Raw genomic sequence first — 18132 nt, 5'->3', positions numbered from 1 at the left:
AAAGTCAGGAGATGTAGGGTATCAGAATCACATGTTAGGAATCGGGCGAGTGCCTGAGAATGTTTGCTTGGTACAGTGAATGTTGACAGTAACAAAGAACAGCTAGAATGCAGATCATTTTGACATTAAGCTAAAGTAGAGAATACCTCCCGCCGCAGCAGAATTCCAATCGCCCTGACAGGTATGCAATACTGCAGCTTCATATGAGGCTTACCAATTAAAGGCACACCGTCACAGCACTAAAGTACAGCTACCAGCAGGTAACAAGGGACCAGCGCACTCACTAAAGCACGAGGATCGGCCTTAGGTTCAATGTTAGGTGAGCAACTCAATCCAGCGACTCCACCATCGTGGACAACCTGCTATCGCCATCTTCATCTCAACTATTCTTTCCATATTTATATCCCCATATCATTTCCCACTATTATCATCTAGCAACAAACAATCACGCCATCTCTACAATAATAGAGCAGCACCCTCCGCCTCCATCAGCAGCATCGATCGAGACAGAATCGACATCCCCCACCGTCTAGATCCCGGCCCATGCCATAGGGCACCGCTCCAGCATGAGCATCCGCCATGCCCCTGCCAGCGCTGCTCTCTTCCAGCGATAGATCGTCTTCCTTCGGCTCGTCCTCCAGCAAGGCGCGCTCTGTCCCGGCCGTCGACGGCGACATCCCACCCGAGTACATCCACGACGAGGCCCAGCTGCCATGCATCCCGCCCGAACGACCGGACCTGCGCGAGCTCAACTGCGGCCTCGAGGCCCTGGCAGCCGTGTTCCCTGATATCCAGATCGAGGTCTTTCGAGAGCTGCTGGGCAACTTTGACGGCGAATCGAGGCTCGCCCTGGTGGCCGATGCTCTGCTGAAGAACCGTGCGGTATGGGTCAAGGGCAGATGGAAAGTTGCCGGGCCCGAGAGCCACAACAGACTGCAGGCTGGGAACGACAGCAAGGACAAGGATAAGGACAAGGACAAGGAGGAAGCAGAGGTTGATGGCCCCGGCAATCGGCTGGTGCCGAGAGCAGAAATATTCCGGAGCAACGAGTACAAGAAGGCGGTCCAAGCGCTTGCGTGGCAGGAGTTTAAAGGCCTGTCCAAGTCGACCATCAATGCGGTCCTTGCCGAGTCCAACTACTCATACCTGGACGCTCGGAGGACTCTTGTGACGCTGTCATCTAAATCATGGCGCTTCACCATCTCATCTATATTCATGAGGCGGAAGCCTGTAGCGACAGGCGAGGCAGACAACCATCCTCTCGTCCGCTGGCGCACGACCGGTCATGGCTCTAGCATACCTACGGTGCGGTCTACGGGCAATGCCGAGCTTGATCGAGAGCTATACGATGCGCTCATCCGCCCACTGAAAGAAAAGGATAGAGAAGAGCGGGAGATTAAAGACCGCGCGGCCGCTGTGCTGCTAAACAATGAGGAAGCCGAAGAGGCGGGAGCCATCCACGAGTGCACGTGCTGCTTCACCACGGGCCCATTTGAAGAGTTTACGCACTGCAACAAGGACGCACACATGATTTGCTTCCGCTGCGTCCAGCACTCCATCAAGGAGGCCGTCTTTGGGCAGGGCTGGCTGAGCAGCATCATCCCCGAGACGGGAACACTGAGGTGCATGGCCGTCGACCGCGACCAGTGCCCTGGCTATGTCTCATATGAACACATGCGTAGGGCCATGCTGGAGGAGAAGAAGGGTGCCGAGATTCTACATCAACTAGACCAGCGACTTGCAGAGCACGCTTTGCTTGCCGCAAAACTACCACTGGTACACTGTCCGTTTTGCAACTATGCAGAGATTGACGATATATACTTGCCGCATCAAAGGTCAAAGATGCGGATTCGGGTTGCCGGCGTTCTTCACTTGATGTTTCTCTTCTTTTGCTTCCTCTGCGTCGTCCTCGTCCTTCCCCTGGCTGCGATATCCCTTCTCACCGCTTTGGCATTCACGTCTTGGACGTCTTGTTGGAAGCAAATATCGTCAGAATGGAAGCTCGCCGTCGCCAGACATTCTCGCCGCCGACGTGGTCTTCAGTTTTCTTGCCAAAATCCCGAGTGTGGCCGAGTATCCTGCCTCTCGTGCAGCAAGGTCTGGACAGATATTCATGTCTGCAACGAGTCATCTCTCGTTGCGTTGCGAACACAGGTTGAGCAAGCCATGAGCATGGCCATCAAACGGGTCTGCCCTCGGTGCAACACGTCCTTTGTCAAGAATGCGGGCTGCAACAAGCTCACCTGTCCCTGCGGATACAAGATGTGCTACGTTTGCCGTGCCGACCTCACTGAAGAAGGATACCGGCACTTTTGTGACCACTTCCGGCCTGACGGCGATCCAAGACCATGCCTCGAGTGTGAGAGGTGCAACTTGTGGGAGTCGGAGAATGTCGACCAAGTATTACAGGAAGCCCGTGAAGAAGCAGAGCGAAAGTGGAAAGACACGGAGAAGAGGGATCTGTCCGGGCCGGAGAAGGCGTTTCTAGAGACGGGCATCGCGGCGCGTGCTACGGGCATGGGCAGCGTGGAGCAGATCCTGGTGGCGGGACGGCTGCCTTCTCTGGGTGAAGTTTTGGACGTTGTGGTTGAGACGATCCTCGTGTGAGCGAGATGGGGAGAAGCCAATGTTGGGGGTTTGTCAGCATTTGCTAGAGAATGAGTTGCTCGGGCTGCATTTCTGGCGTATCTCTCTCTCTATCTCTCCTCCTTGTCGTTATATGACTTGAGAATCATTTCTGCGCGGCGTCATGTGGACTATCAAAGATTGCTATGCATGATCCCAAAGATTATATGCGCTTCTGGCAGCGCTTCTAGCCAGTTTGGATATCTTTCCATAAAGGGAGCTCGACTTAGACCTGCCTACATTTTCTTCTTTTCTCTTTGTCTTTATCAAGAGCGCACCCAAGTACTCGTACTCGTCTACTTCTGCAGCTGCTTCAGAAGAAGCAGTACAAGACGAGGATAGATGACGGCTGTTCTCATTTTCCCCTTAATTATTCAACTCTTCTCTTTGCATATGTGTTTCCTTTTAGTTTGGACGGTTAGGCATTGGGAATTTGTTTTTTCATGAGCTTTTGTTTTTCTGCGAGGGACTGAGCGTCGTCGATTCATGAAATGTAAAGGGCGGGATAATAACTTGATGATTGGATGGATGGATAGAATCTCCTTGTGACACATGAATTAAAACAAATCGTCGACATGAAAATATTGCATTCTAGCCTGTTAACTAACACATGAAACATTAAAAATATAGTATACATTCATCATCAAACTTCCATCATCTCAGCTCTCACGCAAGTTCAGCAGCAGCTCCCGCAATCGCCAACTTACCCGTCTCCTTCACCTTACACTGAAACACAACCTTCCCTCCCTCCCTCCACATCTCCGTCACAATCGTCTGCCCCGGAATCACCGGCCCGGCAAACCTCACCTTAATATTCTTAAACGCGCCAAACTTGTCGTACACTGCCTTTCCAGCAACGCCAAACGTGCACAGGCCGTGCAGGATGGGCGCCTTGAAGCCTCCCATCTTGGCGAACCCAGGATCGATATGCAGAGGGTTGTAATCGCCGCTCAGACGGTAAATCGCAGCCTGCTCCTCCCCAGTAGCCTCTTCGACGACGACATCTGGCGCTCTCTTGGGAGGCTCGTTGGGTGCCGTCGCGGGACCTCTATCCTGACCCTTCTTCGCGCCGCCAAAACCTCCTGCGCCGCGCAAAAAGACAGTCATCTCATTGTAGAACACGTCCTCACCCGTCTCAGCGTTAACAGTCGTAATGCCAGTCTTCACAATGGAAGCAGAGCCCTTGTCAATGACTTCCAGGAGTTTCCCGCGCGAATGCAGACGACCGGCGGTGGGAATGGGAAACTTGCGAATCTCGAGATACTGCTCGCCGTGGAGAAGCATCATGGGCGAGAAGTTTGGCACGATGGTGTCAAAGTCAAAGGGCATCTCTGCGCTGAAGCCTGGGATGACGCCGAATGTGGGGAGGACTTGGAAGTCTTCTGCGCCCTCACTGTTTTTGTAAAACTTTGTGTTAGATATGCCCTTTCTTACAAACTGGATGATATGAGAGGGGGGAAGGGCATCACGGCTTACAAGACATATTTCAGCTCCTTTCGCTTGGCGCCAACACCGAGATTGTACAGAATGGCATCACGCTCCGTCAAGTTGTACTCGGTAGCATCGCCCTCCTTGTTGAGAGCCTCAGCAATGGCGGCGAGATGTTCATTTTCGGGGGCGGCAGCAGAACCACCCTCACTCTGGGAGCAGAAAAACACACACAAATTAGCACGGGTCATTCAATGTGAAACGTGAAATTTTTGTTCTTTCTTTCCAATAGCATTTCTTTCATCTTTAGGAAACTATCCAATATGTACAGGACTTTGATAGGTTCGTGGTGGTGATACAAAGTCTTCTTCCAAATGTTGACATGCCAGATGGAGAGACAAAATAAATAATAGAAAAATGATAAAAAAGAAAAGTCATTCAACATCGTGTACGTGACGTTTTCATACCTTGTTCTCCATGTTGGCCATGATCTTCTCCAGGCCGTCCTGAGCCTTCTCGGGATGATCCGCGCGGCCATCGTCAAAGTTGATAATCTTCTCCCACTGCTTGACGACCTCTTCGGGCACCAGAGGCACGTTGATGGGGAAGCCGTGGCCGCCGGATCGCTGCCATCGAGTCTTGCCGACCCAGCCGCTGCCGACCTCGTACAGGCCGCCAGTGGGGTTGGGGCACTTGTCGCTGCTGAGGGCGAGGACAAGGGGAGCAATGTAGTCGGGCTTGAAGGCGTCGACCATCTCCTTGGGCATGATGGTGGCGGTCATGGCAGTGCCGGCGTTGGGGGCAATGGTGTTGACGTAGATGCCGTACTTGAAGCCCTCGAGAGCCAGAGCGCGGGAGAAGCCAAGAATACCGCATTTCTGTAATCTATGTTAGACTTATGAGGAGACTTGAATTCGGGGAATAACTTACAGCAGCGGCATAGTTGGCCTGGCCAAAGTTGCCGTAGATGCCAGAGGTGGAGGTGGTGTTAATGACACGGCCGTACTTTTGCTTGAGGAAGTAGGGCCAAGCAGCCTTAGTGACCTTGTAGGTACCGCGCAGGTGCACGTTCATGACGGGGTTCCACAGACTGTCGTCCATGTTGGTAAAGGCCTTGTCACGGAGGATGCCGGCATTGTTGACGACAATGTCGACACGGCCAAAGGCGTCAATGGCGCCCTTGACGACCGCATCACCGTCCTCGGCAGAGGCCTTGACGCCGACAGCCTTGCCGCCGAGCTTCTTGATCTCCTCGACGGTGGTGTCGGGGTTGACAAGGTCGTTGACGACAACGGAGGCACCGTGCTTGGCAAAGGCCAGAGCATAAGCACGTCCAATGCCGGCACCGGCGCCAGTGATGAGAGCAACGCGGCCGGTGAAGTCGAGCTTCTCGCCCTGTTCACTAGGGCCCATCTTCATTGAGTCCTCCAGCAGGGTCATGAAGTCGTTGGGGCCAGAGGGATACTGAGGGTTAGAGAAGTCAATGACCTTGTTCCACTGCTTCAGGATGGCGCCGGGGGTGTATGAGTCGTCGGCCTTGAGGAGGAGACCGCTGGATCTCTCCCATCGCAGCTTGGCGATGTGACCAGCACCAGCCTCGAAGATGGCGCCGTTCTCGGTGTTGTTGGAGTGAACGAGCACGGCAACGAGCGGCACAATCCACTCGGGGCGCAGAGCCTTGAGAACATCGGGGGGCATGACGGTCTCGGTCATGCGGCTAGCAGCTGTTTGTCATCTTCGAATTAGCCAATCGATTCAGAAACGAAAGCTAGATCCAGCCTCATAGGAGATACATACCAATAGGAGCAATGACGTTGGACAGGATGTTGTACTTGGCGCCCTCCTTGGCCAGCGTCTCGGTAAAGCCAACCATGGCGAGCTTGGCAGCAGAGTAGTTAGTCTGGCCAAAGCTGCCAAACAGACCGGCGGCCGAGGCGGTGTTGATGACTCGGCCGTACTTTTGCTTGCGGAAGTGAGGCCAGGCGGCGCGGGAGCACTTGTAGGCGCCCGTGACGTGGACCTTCATGATGAGGTCCCAGTCCTCGTCCTTGAGGTTCTTGAAGGCAATGTCGCGCAGGATGCCGGCATTGTTGATGAGGATGTCGATGCGGCCAAAGGCCTTGATGGCGGTCTCGATGATGCGCTCGCCGAACTCGACGCTGTCGTAGTTGGCAACGGCCTTGCCGCCGGCCTTTTTGATCTCGTCGACGACGACATCAGCAGCCTGTGGAGGAGGCGGTTAGCTATTTCGATTGCGACTAGACTTCAAAGAAGAAGGGCATTCATTCACCGACCTTTGTAGAGTTTCCCTCGCCCTTGAACGTGCCGCCCAGGTCGTTGACGACCACGCTGGCGCCTCGAGAGCCGAAGAAAGTGGCATAGGCCTTGCCCAGACCACCACCAGCTCCGGTGATGACCACGACCTGGCCGTCGTATCTCAGTTGCTCAGCCATGACGTCGGCAAGTTTCTGTGTATGTGTGATGGGAATGACGCTGAAGTGAAATACGACGTCAAGACACAAATGTGAAGGGGAAGAAGAAGAGGAGAAGAAGGGGAGGGTATCTAGATGGTGTACAGAGGGGATTCAATCAGGAGAAGAAGGAAGAAGAAAACGGTGTCACGCTCCTCGGACTTTTTTAAGTGATGCGGACGGACCGGGTTTGGACAAGCAAAAGGTGTCGATGCCTCGGCTTGAGCTGGGGCGGGTCACTTCTGTACCGCTATTGTGCCACTGTACCGCGACTTGGACCGAGTTTAGAGGTCCAACGAGGCCGGGGAGGGCGCTAGACTAGAAGCGGGCGGATGGCGGAGAAGCAGGGAGAGGCTTGTTCACATGCTTTTTGGAGAACGGAGAACGGAGAACGGAGTAGCAGAAAAGTTGGGGTATTGTAAAGGCCAAAAGCTGGGGGATGACAGGATACGAGTTACATTCACGTGTCCAATTCATGTCAGCCATTTACTAAGAACTTGTGAGACGTTTACTTTACGGTAAGCTTCGGAGTAACATGTATTGTGTACCTGCTATCTATCCAGACATGACATGACACATGCAATTCGAATCCATCCCCCTTCTTTAATACCCTAGTATTTTCCGAGCATCTGACGGTTATCGGTACGGGTGCTGGCTGCACTGCATTCAATGGCATTGCTCTCCATCTCTCTCCACACTCTGCACCCCATACTCTCCCCCGGGCATCACCGGTCTGATCTTACATACTACCAACATACTGCAACTCATTGCCCTCTACTCCATTTTCCTGTCTCTAATAGTTCCTCTTCTGCTACACCATAGCCTATTACTTACTACTCCCATCTTAACATCACGACATCACGTGTTTCGCTCACTCAGCTTCTCATCTTTCCCCCACGCTTCATCAATCTACCGCCTCCCCACACAAATTCACCTTCACCCTCTAGTCCGCTAATAATAAAAGCCAAACCCGACCACTCGGTCAATCAAGTCACCGGTGCGGCCCCGGAGACCGGCAGCCCACATTCCCCCATGTAGTCCATAATATCAAATAGACATCAATATCAATATCCGTTCGTGCATCCTCAACCACCAATCTCATAAGAAATCATCTCGTCTCTCGTAACATAAAACACCATGGCAACCCAATTCATAGACGACAAATCGCCAATATGCATCCCATTCATCCTAAACCGCCTCAAGCTACACCAACAAGCCCACGCCAGCTCCAATTCGGACTCTAAACCCCCGCGTCCCCTCATCATCGGCCTCAATGGTCTCCAAGGCGTCGGCAAATCCACCCTCGTCGTGCCCCTCGCCGAAGCCCTCAACCGCGAGGGCATCCCAACTCTCGTCTGCAGCATCGACGATTTCTATCTGACGCACGAGCAGCAGCTTGCTCTGGCGCGTGAGAATCCGGACAATGCCCTGTGGCAGGTCCGTGGAGAGCCTGGTATGTATATTCTCACTCACTTACTCACTTTCACTTACACCCCTTATACACACACCCTTCCTCATACTACCTATATACATCTCAATTCTCACACCAGTGTCAATAAACTTCTTCAAAACAAAAAAAAAGCTTACATCTCCCTCTCATAGGCACCCACGACATCCCCCTCCTCAAATCCGTCTTCTCCTCCCTCCTCACCCACGCACCAACCTCCCTCCCCCAATACGACAAAGCCCTCTTCTCCGGCCAAGGCGACCGCCTCCCCCCCTCCACCTGGACCCCCATCAACCAACAACAACCTCCTCAAAACCCCTTCCAGGTCGTCATCCTCGAAGGCTGGTGCATCGGCTTCCGCCCCATCTCCCCCGAAGCCGTCGCCGCGAAACACTCCGCCCCGAGCCGCACTCTCCACCAGCACCGCCTCGAGCATTTACTGGATATCAACGAGAAACTTCGTGAATATGATGATGTAACGCGCTTGTTTGATGCTTTTCTTCATATTGACTCGGAGAATACCGAGTACGTCTACGACTGGCGCTTGGAGCAGGAGGAGCATCTTCGTCTGACGAGGGGGGATCCTAATGCCGGTATGACCAAGGAGCAGGTTGTCAGGTTTGTCGACGCATATTACCCTGCCTACGAGCTCTATTCCGAAGGTCTACGAAAGGGTCTCTTCTCAGACAAGCCAGGGGCTCAATTGCGGATGGTGGTTGGGCGGGACAGAAAGGTGAAGCAGGTGATTGAGATTTGAACATGAAAGAAGAGACAGAGAGAGGATAGGATTCGTTGTCTCATTACAACAGAAAAGTGCTTCTTTTAGCAACAGGTAGAATTCTAGATCGTGCAACATTGCACATCTTAGCTAGACCATTCCATTTATATCCCACATAAAAAAAGAAGAAGAAAAAACAATCTCACTTCATTAGATCATTACCCACCAACGCCATGCTTTCCATTGTGAGGCTCAAAGACGCTCTAGGCCACGCTCAGCGCCGCCTATCCCATCCCATCCTTTCTGTCGAGCCTGCAAGAATCAACATTGCACATGAATACCCACAACTTCACACTCAAAATGACACAGCACCAGGAAAATGCAGCTTGCTCGGGGTAAAAGAACAGGCATCACTGCTGGGCAGCTTTGGCGTCGTTTGGAGTCATCAAACGCTGGCCCTCCTGCAGCATCCGGTTCAGTTTTTTGTCAATAGCCACCGTCTGTTCCCGGACCGCCTCCTCGCGAGAAGCTGCCTCGTCCTCAAACTCCCTCATCATTTTCCGTTTGTTACGCCTAACCACCCTCATTTTATGCATAATCTCGGAGAACTGCTCGGCAAACCAGTCACCCGCCTCTTCCCAGTCGTCGAAATCCATGTTTGCAAACATGTGGCGCTGCTCCTTCTCGCTCTGGCGCATGCCCTGCTCTATCCTAGCGACGCGGGCCTCCACAGTACCTGCAGGAGCACCTGAACTAGTCGGCGTTGTCGCCTTGGAGGGGTCAAAGTCGAATGGTTCCTTATCGAGATCGGCGTAGGCCATGTTGCTGAGAGCCATGTCGTCGTAATCGAGGCTTCCTCGTCGGCGTTTCTTGTCTTTGGGCGCCGCTGGTTTAAAAGGTGGGATAGTTGTCGTCATGAGGCGCTCCAGCGCAGCTCGATGTGGTGATAGAGGATGCCCTCTTACTCTCGGAGTAGCATGTCCGTCTTCGCGGCCACCCACAGTGGATGTGCCATCGTCCTGGTCTCCATTCTCCTCTTCGTAAGCTGCCCCATCTTCATCCTCTACCTCCTCTAGGTCTCTAAATCTGGCCATGGGGCGGAAATCGTCTATTCTATCTCTCATCGGCCGCCCTCTGTTTGCAAAAGCAGGGGATGTGCTCCTCTTTTCTCTGTCGTCGTACTCAAACTGTCTCGGCCTCGGCACATGTCGAACCTTGATATCGCGCATGGGCAACACGGGCTGTTTCTCTGGCGATGCCTCTAGTCGGGCGTAGGTTGGTCGATAGTTTCCAGGTGGTCTGTTGTATCCATTGACGGCGGTTCTATTAAAACCATCGTTCATGTATGTGGATGCGGCGTTACGGTGTCCATTAGTTGGAACTACTCTCATGAGGAGGTCTTCTCCGAGCTGAAAGGCGGCACCGTCATTTGGAAGAAATCTCCTATCAAAGTTGTAGCGGGGGGCAGGTCTAGTGATGGCGGCCGGAGCAGCGATCGAGACAGCAGGAGCAGGAGCAGTAACGACTGTGTTCTTTTTATCCGGCATTGGTTCGTGGTCAGCTTCGGATGGCTCGTACTGCGGCGTTGTTAGGCCAGAATTCATAAAGCTGTCGCCTAATTGGGAGCCCGTAAATATGTCCATAGGGCGATGTTGGCTGGCTGGGGACTGCGAATGGGATCGCTGCACCGACTCGGGCGGCGGCTGGCTAAATCTTCGTTGATGTGCGTTGGGCTGACGAGCATTGGCTCCCGGGACAGGAACTCGAGCGCTGTCCGCCAATTCCCTTCGTTCTACAGCCGACGAGAAGGCTGGTGGAGCAGAGCTCTGATAGCGCTCTGGCTCGCGAGTCTGTTGGACTGCCGCATTCCCGTTGAGGTTTCCATTGGTGTTGACGTCGGCATTGGCCTTGGCCCAGGCTTCGTTGTCGGATTTGAGGCGTGCAAACATCTGCAGCCGGCTCGATCGCTCCTTCAACGAGGCCGGCATTTCGCTGGTAGTTCCTTTTGTTTATCTCCCAACTCGAAACCGCGTGTAGTTCAGATCTTTGCTTTGCGCCGGCACAAATGAATTGGAATCGCCCGTCGTGTCGAAGAATAAAAGCCTCGCACCAGTGAGGGGTAGCGAAGATGAAAAAGAAGAAATTTGTTGTGCGGCCGAAAGGATCGCGAAGACGAGGAAGGAGATGGGGTTGGCGGCAGGTTGGGCTTGGGAAGCAAGGCGCGAGCGGTGACAGTGCCGGCCAAAGGCACAACAAAAAAAAAAGAGGGCAAGAAATAGAACCAGATGCGAAATCCGAATAAAAGATGTTCCGTACAAGAGAAGAGAAGAAGAAGAGGGGAAAAGTCACAGAAACACAGAGAGAGGAAGTGAAAGGTGAGGCTGCAATTCTTCAGCCAGCCCGAAAGAGAAGCGCCTGAAAAGAAGAAGAATGAAAACAAAACGCCGATGATGCCCGATCTAACTCAGATCCAGCACATCAAGCGCCGGCGATGCTGGTTTTGAAACACGGCGCCTAAAGGCTGTGCCGCCATTGAGCTTTTGCGCGTCTGACGGGAACAAGAACAGGCGCGCGCAGTCAGGTGACGCGGTTGGTACAAACTTACAAGACACAAGATAGAAGATACAAGCCACAAGGTACCAAAGTCAGAAATCAATCCGGAGACTGTACGAGTAAGAGAGTCTATGCCGTCATGAACGAGAACGATTCGAGATAAGCTCGCACGGCTTACGGAGATTGCTGCTAATACGGCTCCGCTAGATTGATTAGTCTACCAAGTTACGTAGGAGGGACAGGGAACCGTCCAGTGCCGCGGCATTGCTGGGTGCCGTTATTATGTACTCCATGCTACTAATTTCTGCGCTATTTGCTCTTCTGCGCGTGGCAATTCTGGGACGTCGTATACCGTATAATGTGCTGCTCCATGCCCAGTTGCTTCCAGGCTCGTATCATACCATTGGATTCATATGGCCCCGTGCGCAGTCTCGTTTTACGGCAATATAACAGCACGGGCATACGAATTCATCTCCGCCACAATTCGGCACAGCTTCCACCAACATGCTTCCAACAGCGCGGCATGTAAGAAGACCTGCTCGGTACTCGGAACCTGGGATCGTCCCAACTTGCGGCACTAACTCGCCCCGGTTCTTAGCAGACCCAGCGCCGGCCTCTCTCTTTTTTCTCTCCCTACGTAAGGCACTCGTACATACAGTATGGAGCACTGCACGCGGGTTCAGCTGCAGGCAACCTGGGAGGTCTCAGCTCGTCCCGGGATGTCTTTTTTTAAGCTCCAGGCCATTGTTTTGGAGCCCTTTGCAGCCCTTTTGCCGCCCTGTCGAGCCGGTTCCAGGTTCGAAAAACAAGGTTCAAGGGCTCCCTGGCCTGGCCTCTCCACCTTGCCCAGGCCTTGGCAGTAACTCGTGCATTGCATGGCTTTTTAACCAGATTCTGCCTCGAAGCGTGTGACCATGGGCTCAGCATCTCTCCAGCCTGTCGACCCACCTCGTGCTTCCACCTCTTCTTCAAGCTTCACACCCATTCATCTCTAGCTGCGGCATGCGTATGATTGTCCCTCTTGGAGATTCCACCTGCACCCAAACCCGCGTCCTTGTGACGGCAGGCCATCCTCTCTGTCCCAGCATATATACCTCGGATCCGTGTTCGCGACTGTCCATCGACCCTCACGCAAGTTTTTCTTAGCATCCAGCCGGGGGAGATAGACAGTCATAAGAGATCGCACATTTCGTTCGATGGCGTCACCTCCGCCAGAACCCGGGTCGAGATTGGTATCCGACTCTCCCTCTCCAACCTCTGCCTCCGCCTCAGCATCATCCAGAGCAACAGCATCAGAGGCTCGCCAGCGCCCAGTGAGAACGATCCCTCGTAAGGATATGCAAGCAGTCTATTGTGCCGGCGGCTCCGGCCTGAGTGACTGAGTGCTAACCTTTGTCTTTTCGACTCCATATAGCTTGGGTTGCCGTCCGCGATGGCCCCTTCACCGAAGAGCAGCTCCGGTTGCTAAATCCTCCTCAACCTTCTGCAGCACCACAGCGCAATGCCATCCCCGAGCCCACCCAACGGCGGATGTCAAAAGATGGATACTCTTGGGAAGATGACCCCAAGTTGGGCTCTCCGCAAAACGAGCGCGGCCGGATACCACACCTGTTCAAGTACGGACGAGCCTCAGCACGAGGAAGGAAGTGGGATCATCTTCGATCCGCCGAGCCCGTCATTGTTTCCGCTCAACAATCAGCCTATGGACAGCCGACCACTTCATGGGCAGATTTCGTACAGTCGTCGGCTTGGGGGCGCCCGCAGGAGAGCCATATAATCGATATCGAAGCCCTCAATCAGCTCCAACCTGGCTACAGCAGGCCAAACGAGATGGCTTTGCACCTACCAGACAAAAACCATGAGCAGCGGCACAAGGAAGTATTTTCCAACCGCTTGTGGAACCACTTTATGCGCAGCTCGCTCTCTCCCTTGCTCTTCCGATTGACTGTTATTATCATGTCTATGATAGCCCTAGGGATTGCCGCAAGGATGTTCGACCTCGAAGACAAGGCGCTCGGCGAGAGCGCTGAGCGAACACAGTCCATCTTTGCCATTGCGGTGGACTCGGTAGCCATTCCTTTCAACGGGTACATGATATACGATGAGTACACGGGGAAGCCCCTCGGCCTACGCTCTGCCCGTTCGAAAATGTCTCTTATTCTGCTCGATCTGTTCTTTATCATATTCAAATCAGCAGGCACCGCTCTAGCCTTTGAGCACGTCGTCTACCATACCTTTGGCGACCATATCGTACGGGGGTTAGCCAAAGCTCTCGCATCCTTTATGCTCCTTGGCCTTCTCGCATGGACTGCGAATCTCTGTGTCAACATCTTCCGGGTGGTAGAGAAATTGGGGGGTGGCGATGAGCAGCGCATGTGAGAGGGCCAACCAACAGTGGGAAAAGCACAAACAGCGTGTTTTAATTTTTAATTTTTAATTTCTTTGAGCGTTTGTCAGGTCAGGGGATTCCAACGGCGTCAATCGGTGGCTTACGAAACTTTACGACTTGAATGAAGCTTATGAATGGTTCCAGCTGTCAATTCGAAAGGCTCCATTAGAGTAGCGCTACGGTAGTGTGTATATACCTTCAGCTAGGACTACCTTATATCAATACATGTACATAAGGAAACATGAAAGAAAAAGAGAAAGAAACTAGAAGACCCGTCTTGTTTAGGCAGCATGAAGCCGAATGCCGTGTGAATCATAATGAGCATCCATGGATATCAGCGAGCTCCTTATTTTGCACACTGCAAAGGGTTGATAGACTAGGGAGAGCTGCCTGCTGGAAGGTTTAGCGGCTTAGTGCTAGCCTGCCAGGTAGCCGCCTAGCCGCAGTATCACAGGGAGGCAAGCACCTACAACTGCAGAGAGCAATCATCACATCCATTCGTTTCTCCCAAGGGCCAAAGAGTTATTCACATTTGACCTTTGGACTGATAGAATATTGGATTGACCATGCAAAAAGCCGTAATAGGTACTTGAACTAGGATAGTGAGATACAGACAAGATGAGATGCGGTTGAAATCACTGAAACGCGTCCCGTCTTATTCGAGCCCGTCTTAGTAGTGCATGCGAGAGTAATAAGCCAAAAAGGCGGTTGAGAAGGGCAGAAAGCGGCGCTATTCCCCTTGGGGCTGCAGGCCTGCCTTGCCAAGGAGCCTTGCCTCAGCAACTCGAGCTTTGGGTTTGACTGCCTGATCCCTCATCATTACGTCTGTTTGTCTATCGACTCCTCAGCCTCCCTTCTCTTTCACTTTCTCTCCGACTTTTTTCTCCTTTTTCTTGCATCTCGTCGCAGCGAACCGGCCGAGGGACTTCTTCACTCCTCCCTCCTCCATTTGCTCGCGTCGAGCTTCACTGGCCGGTGGTTTGGTTTGCTTCTAATCGAGTGACCCACTGTCCGTCCGGCTGGTGCGTGAGCATCACCGCTGACTTCCGCTGCCTGAGCTGAAGGGCTCTCTCCAAGCCTTCTTGCAACGCCAGTGCAACTCCAGTGCAACGCATCAACCACGGTGTCTTCCTCGGTCCTCACCGACGCAGCTCTCGTCCGCCTCTTCCGCCGCGGTAATCCCGAGCCAACACAGGCGATCCGGCCGCTGCGTGCATCGTCGGCCAATCCACCCACGCGAGCCGCAGGAGCATCACTCTTCACCCCGCCTTGCCGCTTCTTGACAGGGCTCGATCCACACGCTCCATGATGGTGGCCAGAATGGGAATGCCTGCGGTTCCAAACCGCGAGGACATCAAAGCAACGTGAGTCGTCGCCCCGTGGTGCTAATAATGGCAACGTCGCTGGCGTGACATGACATTAACTGCCCCTGCAGATGGAAGTACCTGGAGGATGGCATCACCCGCATCATGAACGACCTGGAACAGGGCATGGATATGCAGATGTATATGGGAGTCTATACGTATGTTGTGTCTTTTTCTGTTCTCACACATCCACGCCCGATTGCTCACATGGTCACAGCGCCGTCCACAACTTTTGTACCTCGCAGAAAGCCGTCGGCCTTAGCGGCCCTACCATGACTACAAGTCATCGCGGAGGTTCGTTGACATTTGCATCTCTCTCTCCCCACCAAGTCAAACGCTTGCTAACTTGTATCCCGCTTTCTTGTCGGCTGAACAGCACACTTGTTGGGTGAAGATCTCTACAACCACTTGATTAAATACCTCCAGCGTCATTTAGCGGACCTCGTCCAGGCATCCAAATCCCACACAGACGAGGCTTTGCTAGCCTACTACATCAAGGAATGGAACCGATACACCGTCGCTGCCAAATACATCCATCACCTGTTTCAGTATCTTAATAGGCACTGGGTCAAGCGGGAAATCGACGAAGGCAAGAAGAACATATACGATGTCTATACTCTACACCTCGTCCAATGGCGCAAGGTGCTGTTCGAGCAGGTCTCAGAAAAGGTCATGGACGCCGTTCTAAAGCTTGTGGAGAAGCAGAGAAACGGCGAGACCATCGAATACGGCCAGATCAAACAGGTCGTCGACTCGTTTGTGTCCCTTGGCCTGGACGAGGCTGATCCATCCAAGTCCACGCTCGACGTGTATAGATATCACTTCGAGCGCCCCTTCTTAGCAGCAACAAAGGAATTCTACCAGGCCGAGTCCAAACAATTTGTCGCTGAGAACACTGTCGTTGAGTACATGAAAAAGGCAGAGGCGCGACTGGCAGAGGAGGAAGAGCGCGTCAACATGTACCTGCACCAGGACATTGCGCTCCCTCTCAAGAGATGCTGTAACCAAGCTCTTATTGCCGATCATTCCCTGTCTTTGAGGGAAGAGTTCCAGGTACTTCTAGACAATGATCGTGAGGAAGACATGGCTAGAATGTACAATCTGTTATCTCGCATCCCCGACGGCCTTGATCCGCTGCGCACCAGATTCGAAACCCATGTCCGGAAAGCAGGGTTGGCCGCCGTCCAGAAAGTTCAATCGTCCGAGGGTGACAAGCTGGAACCCAAGGTCTACGTCGATGCCTTGTTGGAGATACACACCCAGTACCAGGGCTTGGTGAAGAGAGCCTTTACCGATGAACCCGAATTCACACGATCTTTGGACAATGCCTGCCGCGAGTTTGTCAATCGAAACGAGGTGTGCAAGTCTGGGTCTAACAAGTCACCCGAGCTGCTCGCCAAGTACACGGATGTCCTCTTGCGCAAGAGCACCACAAGCATCGAAGAGGCTGATCTGGAGCGAACCCTGTCCCAGATCATGACCGTCTTCAAGTACATCGAGGACAAGGACGTTTTCCAAAAGTTTTACTCCCGCATGTTGGCCAGGAGATTGGTGCACAGCAACTCGTCCTCGGACGATGCTGAGACCAGCATGATCAGCAAGCTAAAGGAAGCATGTGGGTTTGAATACACCAACAAGCTTCAGCGCATGTTCCAAGATATGCAGATCTCAAAGGATCTTAATAAGGAGTTCCGAGATCACTTAGAGACTGTCGGTAATGCCAAGGCTGTTGACTCTACATTTTCTATCTTGGGCACAGGTTTCTGGCCATTGACACCACCAAGCACCCATTTCGACCCGCCTCCGGAGATTTCCGCCGAGATTGAGCGATTCGTCCGATTCTACAAGCACAAGCATGACGGCCGTAAGTTGACTTGGTTGTGGCACCTGTGCAAGGGCGAAATCAAGGCCGGCTATTGTAAGAACAGCAAGACGCCCTACACTTTCCAGGTTTCAATCTACCAAATGTCCATTCTCCTCTTGTTCAACGAGAAGGACAGCTACTCCTACGATGACATCTCCAGCGCCACCCAGCTGAGCTCCGAGGTGCTCGACCAAGCCCTGGCCGTAATTCTCAAGGCAAAGGTGCTGTTGATGGATGGCGGTGATAAGCCCGGACCCGGGAAGACTTTCCGCCTCAACTACGATTTCAAGAGCAAGAAGATCAGGGTGAACCTCAACCTCGGCGGCGTCAAGGAGGCGAAGCAGGAGGAAGTCGAGACGAACAAGACCATCGAAGAGGACCGCAAGTTGGTATTGCAGGTATGTTTTCCAAGCCCTAACACCCCATAACCGTATCAATGCTAACATTCCGTCCAACAGTCCGCAATTGTTCGTATTATGAAGGCACGAAAGAAGATGAAGCACACGCAACTTGTGAGCGAGACCATTAACCAGATCCGCTCTCGGTTTGTCCCCAAGGTCGGCGACATTAAAAAGTGCATAGAAATTCTCCTTGACAAGGAGTATCTGGAGCGTCTGGACGATGATGAATTGGGCTACTTAGCATAAAATATTTCTCTCTTAACCTCCGGTAGAATTCACGGAGCTTGTCAACGATTATTCTTCATCCCCCTTTTCCCCTTTGCCCTTCCCCCTTCGATACAGGCATGTCTCTATCCACACCTTTTTCATCACTCAGTCGGTCATTCATGCGTAGATTCAGGTCATAATGGGAATGGGATCAGCTGGAGTGGGCATGGTTGGTTGGGTTGCTTTTTGTTTTTGTGTTTCTTTTCCTTTAACACATTGCTTACATGCTTGATTTTTTTCATAATTGGCGAATATGCCCTAGCTAAGCAGAGCATTATGCGGCCCAGCAGATTCTACATAAGCATGGACTTTTCAACGAATGCCCCTCCCAACTGTGCGAGTTTTTCCATGTGTTTTTGGCGTGTCTTGATTTTCTCTCTTATTTCTTTGAGTCGATTTTGGGTTTTGTTTTTGGCTCTTTGGTGAAATAATTTGCATGACGGGATTGAGAGATCTTGGGAAGGGGTAGATGGTCAAATAAACGGATGTGGTTATAGGTAATTTTCGGTCAGAACATTCAGTAAGTAGGTAAGGCTCAAGTATTCAAATAAACTGCCAATGAATCATCAAATCCAGCAAAGTAAACAAAATCAAGACGGAGCTGA

At 52.5% G+C, this 18132-nt stretch overlaps 6 protein-coding genes across 6 annotated transcripts; 4 read left to right on the top strand and 2 right to left on the bottom strand.

Moving 5' to 3' along the window:
• The first annotated feature begins 101 nt into the window (after positions 1 to 101).
• On the top strand, positions 102 to 3250 carry V8C40DRAFT_255774 (E3 ubiquitin-protein ligase). The gene is made up of 2 exons (XM_083218123.1): positions 102 to 181; positions 246 to 3250. The coding sequence occupies exon 2, from the start codon at positions 580 to 582 to the stop codon at positions 2605 to 2607; it is 2028 nt and encodes a 675-aa protein (XP_083068580.1). The 5' UTR covers positions 102 to 181; positions 246 to 579; the 3' UTR covers positions 2608 to 3250.
• V8C40DRAFT_255771 (bifunctional hydroxyacyl-CoA dehydrogenase/enoyl-CoA hydratase FOX2) lies at positions 3196 to 6886 on the bottom strand. The gene is made up of 6 exons (XM_083218122.1): positions 6348 to 6886; positions 5851 to 6277; positions 4984 to 5777; positions 4521 to 4931; positions 4102 to 4265; positions 3196 to 4018 (listed from the first exon to the last, which is right to left on the bottom strand). Exons 1-6 carry the CDS (start codon positions 6504 to 6506, stop codon positions 3292 to 3294), a joined length of 2682 nt encoding a protein of 893 aa, XP_083068579.1. The 5' UTR covers positions 6507 to 6886; the 3' UTR covers positions 3196 to 3291.
• Positions 6887 to 7616: 730 nt separating this feature from the next.
• V8C40DRAFT_255769 (P-loop containing nucleoside triphosphate hydrolase protein) lies at positions 7617 to 8910 on the top strand. The gene is made up of 2 exons (XM_083218121.1): positions 7617 to 7977; positions 8127 to 8910. Exons 1-2 carry the CDS (start codon positions 7662 to 7664, stop codon positions 8726 to 8728), a joined length of 918 nt encoding a protein of 305 aa, XP_083068578.1. The 5' UTR covers positions 7617 to 7661; the 3' UTR covers positions 8729 to 8910.
• Positions 8911 to 9099: 189 nt separating this feature from the next.
• Positions 9100 to 10677, bottom strand: V8C40DRAFT_269988 (extracellular mutant protein 11-domain-containing protein; the record flags this gene model as incomplete). Its single annotated transcript, XM_083220145.1, has 1 exon — positions 9100 to 10677. One exon carries the CDS (start codon positions 10675 to 10677, stop codon positions 9100 to 9102), a length of 1578 nt encoding a protein of 525 aa, XP_083068577.1.
• Positions 10678 to 12296: 1619 nt separating this feature from the next.
• On the top strand, positions 12297 to 13747 carry V8C40DRAFT_111983 (phospholipase D regulator). The gene is made up of 2 exons (XM_083210799.1): positions 12297 to 12571; positions 12657 to 13747. The coding sequence occupies exons 1-2, from the start codon at positions 12439 to 12441 to the stop codon at positions 13619 to 13621; spliced, it is 1098 nt and encodes a 365-aa protein (XP_083068576.1). The 5' UTR covers positions 12297 to 12438; the 3' UTR covers positions 13622 to 13747.
• A 1038-nt stretch (positions 13748 to 14785) lies between these two features.
• Positions 14786 to 18015, top strand: V8C40DRAFT_111915 (cullin CDC53). Its single transcript, XM_083210798.1, has 5 exons — positions 14786 to 14995; positions 15067 to 15153; positions 15213 to 15289; positions 15372 to 17257; positions 17318 to 18015. Exons 1-5 carry the CDS (start codon positions 14937 to 14939, stop codon positions 17504 to 17506), a joined length of 2298 nt encoding a protein of 765 aa, XP_083068575.1. The 5' UTR covers positions 14786 to 14936; the 3' UTR covers positions 17507 to 18015.
• Positions 18016 to 18132: the final 117 nt, after the last annotated feature.

The sequence above is a fragment of the Trichoderma camerunense genome, assembly GCF_050948025.1.
Source record: "Trichoderma camerunense strain CBS 138272 chromosome Unknown V8C40scaffold_21, whole genome shotgun sequence".
Classification (NCBI taxonomy): Eukaryota; Fungi; Ascomycota; class Sordariomycetes; order Hypocreales; family Hypocreaceae; genus Trichoderma; species Trichoderma camerunense.
Note: the sequence above shows the minus strand (reverse complement) of the source record. Positions and strands in the feature narration are given on the sequence as shown.